This window comes from Perognathus longimembris, chromosome 19, assembly GCF_023159225.1.
Source record: "Perognathus longimembris pacificus isolate PPM17 chromosome 19, ASM2315922v1, whole genome shotgun sequence".
NCBI classification, from domain to species: Eukaryota; Metazoa; Chordata; class Mammalia; order Rodentia; family Heteromyidae; genus Perognathus; species Perognathus longimembris.
This window is the reverse complement of record NC_063179.1, coordinates 25,731,330-25,739,440: the sequence shown is the minus strand read 5'-3', so window position 1 is coordinate 25,739,440 and position 8,111 is coordinate 25,731,330. Positions and strand designations below refer to the sequence as shown.

General features: G+C 41.6%; 1 protein-coding gene across 1 annotated transcript in view; it reads left to right on the top strand.

Annotated features, from left to right (window-relative positions):
* Window positions 1-3,691: 3,691 nt before the first annotated feature.
* The window catches only part of Fgf10 (fibroblast growth factor 10), a 72,103-nt gene continuing 67,683 nt past the window's right edge, over window positions 3,692-8,111 (top strand). Inside the window, exon 1 of the mRNA XM_048368449.1 lies at window positions 3,692-4,672. Coding sequence (XP_048224406.1) covers window positions 4,318-4,672 — 355 coding nt within the window. The 5' untranslated portion in view covers window positions 3,692-4,317. The remainder of the gene's footprint in view (window positions 4,673-8,111) is intronic.

The window sequence follows — 8,111 nt, the reverse complement described above, 5'->3', positions numbered from 1 at the left end:
TTTGTTAAAGTATCACTAATAATGACCATTATTTCTAGCTGCAGCATGGAGGACAATAAGCCTTCCCCATGCCTTGCCACTGGCATCCCCTTTATCTGAAAAGGGGAATGAATTGGGTACACATGCAGAAGGCCTGCACATGTCTAAATTCTGGAACTGCCTGGCTGACTTTTGACCTGACTAAGCATTATTTGAAGCAGCTTACCGACGCTGCCAATAACATCGCACATAATAGAACACACATCTTGTAACTGAGCCATAAATGGTGCTGAGCAACATAAAGACTCCAGGAAATACATGCTCAAAATGTAAACCAGTGCAACAGAATAGCTACTGAAAGATCTGCTGAGACCCACACAGATTGCCTCTTTTTCATGCAAAAGCCACATTTTAGGATTCTTTAATATCTACTGTTGTGATCTTGCTCTCAAAGAGCCGCGACAATTTCTCAAGACACCACATTTAACAAAAGACCACAGCTATTTCTCTCAATAAGGATTTGGCCTAATATTACAGGATATGTCTAGGGCATAGAAATAAAGAATGCTTTCCAGAGATTGGATAAAAAAGAAAGACGGCCTTTTAGAATTAGTAGGTACCACTCTAATCTGAAGCTTGTACTGTCCTTTTCAATCCTAGCAGAGAAACAATTAATAAAGGGACCCATTAAGACCTGATTATTGCTGCTAAAAAAGGAAGGTAGAATTTCAGTCCTTTGAAGTAACTGAGAATGATTCAGGCCTCATTACAAAGATATAATCTACATTCATACATTTATGTTAGTGATTCAAATCTATTGGGAGAGATTGAATTCCGTTAAATAGTGCATCTTTTCCTGCAGAAGTTTTCTCAGGCTTTCTCAGGCTAATCTAGGAGGTGACCTAACAATGCAAAGTAGTAGGGTATTTAGGGATTCAACTGTGCTATAAAAGAAAGGCTGTACCGAAAAGAAAAAAAGAAGAATGCGATATAATCTAAAAAGCTATGTCAGCTTTTCCTTTGGGATGTATTGTAAATGCCCTTCCTGTCATCACACTGTACAGAAGAGCAGCGAAAGGGACCTAGAACTTGCAGACACTGCACCTGCTGCAGCCCGATTTCCATGTGGAAGTTTTGAAGATGTCTTTCTCCACTTTACACAGAGTGAAAATAAAATTCCCAGTTAAAGGCTGACATAACTGAGTAATGTCAACTACAGCAGAAAGCTATTAGAAGTGTGTAAGAAGGAGAGGAGAGAGAGAGACACAGAGAGAGAGACAGAGACAGAGAGAGAGAAGAGGGAGAGAAAAGGAGAGAAAGGCAAGAGAGTGTGTCTGGTGTGAGTTAAAAAAAATAAAACCCTCAGGCTGAGACCAATAGTGTTAGTTCTCGGTGTGGAGAAACCCCAGAATAATAACTTCCTGTGTTTTGTAACTTTTCACAGCAGAATCTTTATTGTATGATTTCATCAAATATATTTTTCAAAAAAATACCATGTAGTTTTAATTACCTGTCAAGTCAAACAGGAGCTTTCTAAACTATTAGGCAAAATTCAAATCCCTGAAAATACTCTCTTTCAGTCATTTGTCTACTCAGGTATAAAACTGTGAAGTAGGAAACTGAAATTTAGCACTGTGGGTTCATTATTCAATATCCATGCTTTAATTAAAGAAGTAAGAATTTGACGTATGTTCTTTATTTGCTTAACTTTCCAATTCATAGCTACAAAAATAAGAGCTAATTTTGATAAGCATTGCAAGAATTTATAAATAACGCAATTAAAAGTCTGATTCTGACATTAAACGGTTGTATTTCAAAGGCACTGTGAACATACAGGAATATATAAAGAATTCATGCAATGCCATTTTTGAAATCACTAAGCAATATGGTTGGGTACTCATTCTTAGTGCCCATTGCTAATGCTAAATTTCTCATTTCTTTGTGTTTTCTTCAGTTTACAATAAAGATTGAAACCAAATGCACATTGTAGGGATTCTGGCTTGTGTATACAAGCTCTTCTGATTAGTTCCTTCCAAATTACAGTTGCAGTTTTTCAGCTCCCAAGTTCACTTTGAAATGTTTCCATCTTAGATTGGCAGCCTATTATGTTGAACCATATGAAATTGCCACTTTTGTAGGTGGAAAGCAGTCAAATACTGGCAATTTCATATGCCTCAACAAAACGCTAATGTCCAGCTGCCTAACATAAGATGCCAATACATGTCCAAGTGGTCCGTTGCAGTCAGACTGTGACTGGTTCGGAGTGTAATTTTAAGAAGTCATCTTGTAGGAACTGTGTCTTACTCATGTTGGAGTGGATTACCAGTGTTGTTGTTGTTTAATGACTTTTAACTCTTGGCAAAGACTTCCTAGGCTTGGATTTACTTGGATCTATAGCCTGGGATGTGAGCTAGTTACAGAGAACAGTAGGAAAGTTGGGAATACTAGGTGGAGAAGAGCAAAGGCAACTGGTAATGTAGTTGCATTGTAAAACAGGGACTTTTAAACAGTCAATTTGAAGATGGAGAAAAACGCCCCTTGTTAGTAAAGTGCAAAGGAAATTGCATAGAAAAGAAAACAGACAGCAGGGTATTGAGTCAAATTGTATAGTAAACTCTGCGATCTCAATAAAGTGCGTTGGCTTTGAAGTGTACGTGTGATTCAGTAAAGGACTCATGTTAACAATTAGAAATCGGTCGTTTGGGACCTTGATTTCATTTGCGCCAAGAGAGAGGCGACGTTTAAGGGTGACGATAAATCTCTCTGAGCTTAAAAGGCACAGAATGCCATAGTGTGAACTTTTTGCTTCAGCAACGGAAGCGAGAAATCAGTGATTCATTAAAGCAAGAGACCTCCTTGGAAGCTGGCAGAAGAGAAGGAAAGGAAGCTAATTATGTCTCCTTTTCTCTTCTCCTTCCTACCAGTTTATAATCTGCTGTTTTCAGAGAGTTTATCCTCAGCATCTTCTGTTTTCTTTCCAGCCAATTCCCACTTAGGGGAGCAAGAGAAAAAGAAAAAGAGAGAGAGAAAGAGAGAGAGAAAAGAAAATAGCCCAGCACCGGTCTCCAGGTGGCTCCCCAGTACTTTACTGCCAAAAGCGGGTTTAAAAAAAAAAAAAAAATCCTGCTCTAGAGAACTCGTGAGAAAGGGGCTCCCCAGTGGGGAGTGGTCCGGACTGGAAGGTCTGAGGGCAGCTCGCGCCGGTGATCGGCTCTGGACAGGAACAGCAATTACTCCGAGCTGGCTGTTGGCGGCCACTGCGCCTGCGGCAGAGGCTAGACAGGACCCGCAGCCCCCCAGCTCCCAGCAAAGGCACCGCGCGCACAGCTCGCTCCCTCGCTCGCTGGCTTGCTCCCCTCCCTTCGCTGCCCCCCCTCCTGGCCCCTTCCATCCCTCCTCCTCCCTCTCCCTGGCGTTCCCTGCAGCCGAGGGTTTCAGATGTCCCACCGCCATTTGACCCCCCCCCCCCCGCCCTCCACCCCTGCAAATGAGGTTTGACCGGCACAGGCAGAGCCCACCTCTGGCTGAGAATCACTGACATTTCCACTCCAGGCTTCAACCTGTTTACAAGCGGGGTTTCCAAAGAGAAGGCGGGTGGGGGGCGGGTGGGGAGTGGATAGAGCCAAACAAAACACCAGCCGCCATCTCACCCCCCCACCCCACTAAAAAACAAGAAGTGACTTCTGGAGACTTCACATCCACAAGCAACACCACCAAAAAAGAGAAAGGAAAAGAGAGAAGAAAACAAGGAGCGGGTAGCCGCCTTCTAGTTCTGACAACTGCAAAGGGACCCGCTGGGCAGAAGTGGCCAGCAGCCCAGGGCTCCGCTTCGAGGGACCTGAGACCTGCCCACCGCAGAGGGGCGCAGCTATCTCCCTCCTACCCTGCCCACCCACCCCCTGTGGGTTTTGTTCACCGGGCTGTCATCTGTTTTTCAGACTTGTATTTTTCTTTTTGCATCTAACATGGTGAAGAAAAGAGTGAAGAAAAGAACAAAGTAACTCCTGCGGGAGCGACCTAGCAAGCGCTGGTGACCCAAGCAGCCACCACCCGCCGCCACCAGCTGCTCTTGCGGCCACCCACGGTCCACCATTCACGGGGAGACTCGAGAGACGCGGCTAGGGGATCCCCAGCACCCAGCAGCAGCAAGAAGAGGCACCCGGCCCTTCCGAGGAGTTATGGATGTTGGTGTATTCACTTCTGGCCAGATCCGTGCCCCGAGGGAGCTGACCAACCGCCGCCACCTCCTCCAACTATCTCCTTGTCTTGCACCAGGTCTTACCCTTCCAGTATGTTCCTTCTGATGAGACAATCTCCAGTGCCCAGAGTTTCAGTACAATGTGGAAATGGATACTGACACATTGTGCCTCAGCCTTTCCCCACCTGCCCGGCTGTTGCTGCTGCTGCTTCTTGTTGCTCTTCTTGGTGTCTTCCGTCCCTGTCACCTGTCAAGCTCTTGCTCAGGATATGGTGTCACCGGAGGCCACCAACTCTTCTTCCTCTTCCTCTTCCTCCTCTTCCTCCTCCTCCTCTTCCTTCTCCTCTCCTTCCAGCGTAGGGAGGCATGTGCGGAGCTACAATCATCTCCAGGGAGATGTCCGTTGGAGAAAATTATTCTCTTTCACCAAGTACTTTCTCAAGATTGAGAAGAACGGAAAGGTCAGCGGAACCAAGAAGGAAAACTGCCCATACAGTAAGTAACAAATGCGCGCTCCCCTCCCTCCAATTATCCACCCCCACCCCACACGGGGGGGAAAAATAGGTTCCAGATGTGACCAGCTAAATATTTACGTCCCCAACCCCTGTAAAATGATTAAGTGGAATACTTTCACACTAAATCACCCCCCCATACATGCTGCTGCTGCAGGCATCCCTCCCCTAGGTGAGCAACTACACACACACACACTCTCACACACACACACACCTTGACAACCTAATCCACACCTCTTCTCTTGCTGGCTGGGTTGTGGCTTGCCTGACCACGCAGGGCGCCCTAGAGTTGTTAGGGCACAGAGGACCCCTTCTGTGTCCAATGCTTTCTTGCATCTCATTCCCAAGCAAGGTCCCCTTTCCCTCCCTTCTGAAAATGGCTCAGGTAAACACATTATGACTCCTTGCATTCCCAGTCTTAAAGCGTTTCTTTGGGACAGGCTCCTGGAGCTGAAAGTAATTCCTCCATGTCCATCGCAGGGGCTTTAGGGAAAACCTTAAGAAACAAAAGTGAAAAGTCTTTTCCACTGTCTCCCCTTCACCTTTCTACATAGGAGCACTTTTTTCTGTTGTTGTTCTGCTTGGGATGATTTCTGTTGTTGGTGTTGTTTTCTGGTTGGGTCCCTCCTGTTGGTGTGAGTGATTGCAGTCCATGAAGTTAGCTTTTCAGGCACCACCGTGGCTATTTGTCTTCTGCCTGGCTTCTCTCTTGGTAACATGATGCTCATGTCTGCATTGTCAATAGCATCTGCTGTGCTTTGTGGTGTCCTGTTGTACTGTTTCTTCTGAAACCTCTCATATTGCACAGCCATACTGCTACAGCATTGTAAACATCTGGGACTGGATTCACACAGACCTCACACAAATTTCCTTGTCATTCTTTTATTTTTCAAAGTAAAAGTCATAAGTCTGTTTCCATGGTGATGGTTGATCCCATAGGGTGAGGTTTCCCCCTCCAAACACAAATTCTGCCTGGTATCCTGGGATTTCCTTCCTTCCTTTTTTTCTGTCTTTCTTACAAGGGTGTAGGCTGGAAAGGGAGAGGGAGAATGCAAAGAGAAGGGGTTGATATTGTGTTAGCTCTTGAATCAATCCAGCCAAGCCCAAGTATTCTGTTGGCTTCCTTTCCTAGCTACTTTCAAGTGGGAAGACTTATTCATTCTCTACTGATTGTTTTTTGAAAGGATCTGAAGGCTATGTAATGGCACACGAAACACCATAGACAATGACATTTAAATGTTATAAAGGACTATTTAGCTTTATCTCTTTGGTAAATTACAAGTCATCTTTCAAGGAACTTTTTGTGTCAGCACTTTAGGAATTCTACACATATTATGTACCAGTTAACTTAAATATATGGAGTATATATTTCAAGGTTCCTTAGCCTGGAAAGAAACAGGTAGTCATGAAAGTGACACTTGGCCAGATTCTAACATCTTATTTTTAAATAAATATTTGTATAAATTAAAGCTTAGTTTCTTGTTTAGGAATCACACATATAGCATTAACTTCTGTTTCTCCTAGTGCTTGTTTCAGCTAGTGCTTGTCTTTACTATAATTAGCAATAGTTTACAAGTAATACAAATATTTGGAGAAATATTTTAGAGTATTCCATTTCAGTTTTAGTAGTAGATACATTAAATATATTAAAGAATATTTAAGCCATATATATCTGATATATAACATATGTTACATACATGTAACATCCAAATTCCTGTATGTCTTTTTCATTTGGAATAACAAAATGCTGCCAAAATAAAGTCATTAATTATATTTATTTTTGCTTAAAAGTCATGAGATTTTGATTATATGGTTTTTGGTTTACAGATTAAAATTTAATATTTACTTCTAAGACCAAATGGTATGGTGGAATCCAGTTTGTAGGAAAGACAAGAACCTGCCTGGTCAGAGGGAGGTGGGAGTGTGTGTGTGTGTGTGTGTGTGTGTGTGTGTATGCATGCATGCATGTATGTATGTATGCATATGTATATATGTTTATGTATATATGTATGTATACACACATATCTATATATGTGTGTATGTATGTACTTTTTTTTTTCATAGATTGGACTTTGAAGTTTTAGTTCCCAGGTAAAACCCAAAGAAACACAACAGAATTTCATGAAAACCTGGAGCTACGTGATTTTCCATTGCTGTATTTTAAATATCTTTATGATGCGAGGTAATGATGATACTGAACCATTCAGTTTATGTAGCTGAAATTACTATTGTCCAAAATAATGATCACTGTGATTAATTAATTGGCAAAATGGTTTATAGGAAATATAATAAATTTTATTGGTACAATATGAACTATTTCAAAAAAGAAGAATTTCCATCCTAGCTAATCAAAATAGGCAAACTCTTCCATTTGATAAAGTCTTTTTAGAAGTTACAAGCCAAATATATTTTTATAGTAATTCAATCTTAATGAATGGTTAAAAAATGAAAAGGAGAAAGGCTTACACTGATAACTTTTGTCAAACCACAACTAGTATAAACTGTCCAAGAGCATCTGTATCTAAATCTAACAAGTGAAAAGTACAGGCTGAAAAAAACAGAAACCTTCATTTCACATGTGGCACAGTAATTAGAATGCTGCTATAATTTCCAACTGGAATGGCTCAGCTGAACAACATGATATCATTAAGATATTGTGTAAATGTTGCATAATTACATGTGAACAAACGTTTGCCATGCCTACAGGGTAGCCAACCAGTCAGCCCACCAATCGGTAGCCTGTTAAATGTTAGGCTATCTCACCTTCGAAGGGTTGTCCCCCAAATGTATTTCAGTAACTTTTTCCTGAACAAATTATTAATTACTCTCCATATACAAAGCTGCTCTTTTGACATTTGCTTATTTGAAGATTAATTTTCTTTGTTACTTTTGACCCTACTGTTATTGCTATTAAAATACTGTGACAGCTTATCTAAGGAGTCATATGTTTGTCATGTCCTGGGCAATTAAACAACTGTTTTACAGGCTTTTCTGGCCAGTAAAATACTAACAAAATGGAATTGGGGAAGGAAATCACCCATAAGTGTAGCAAAATCATTTTTAACTTCTCCCTCCAAAGCTAGTTCCTAGAACCTATTGCTAATGAAACTCTTCTCAGTTTGGATGATTATTATAAAAACTTTTTTTATGAGGGTGTATTTTTGTTGGAATGTTGCCATTCAGTGAGAGAAGAATAAAGATAGAGTAGAGATTAATTTTGTTTCTCTTGTTAGAAGTCTGGGAAAGCTTGAACAATTTAGAATAGCTGTGGTATATCTGTCACTAGATATGTGCAGGCTCATTTTGGTTTAGTTTTATCATTCATTACATCTACAGCTTTGCCCTTGAAACACTACCACACAGCTCCAGTTCTGGTCTATCAAGGCTGCATACACTGTTGTACCCTTGTAACTGGAAATGGT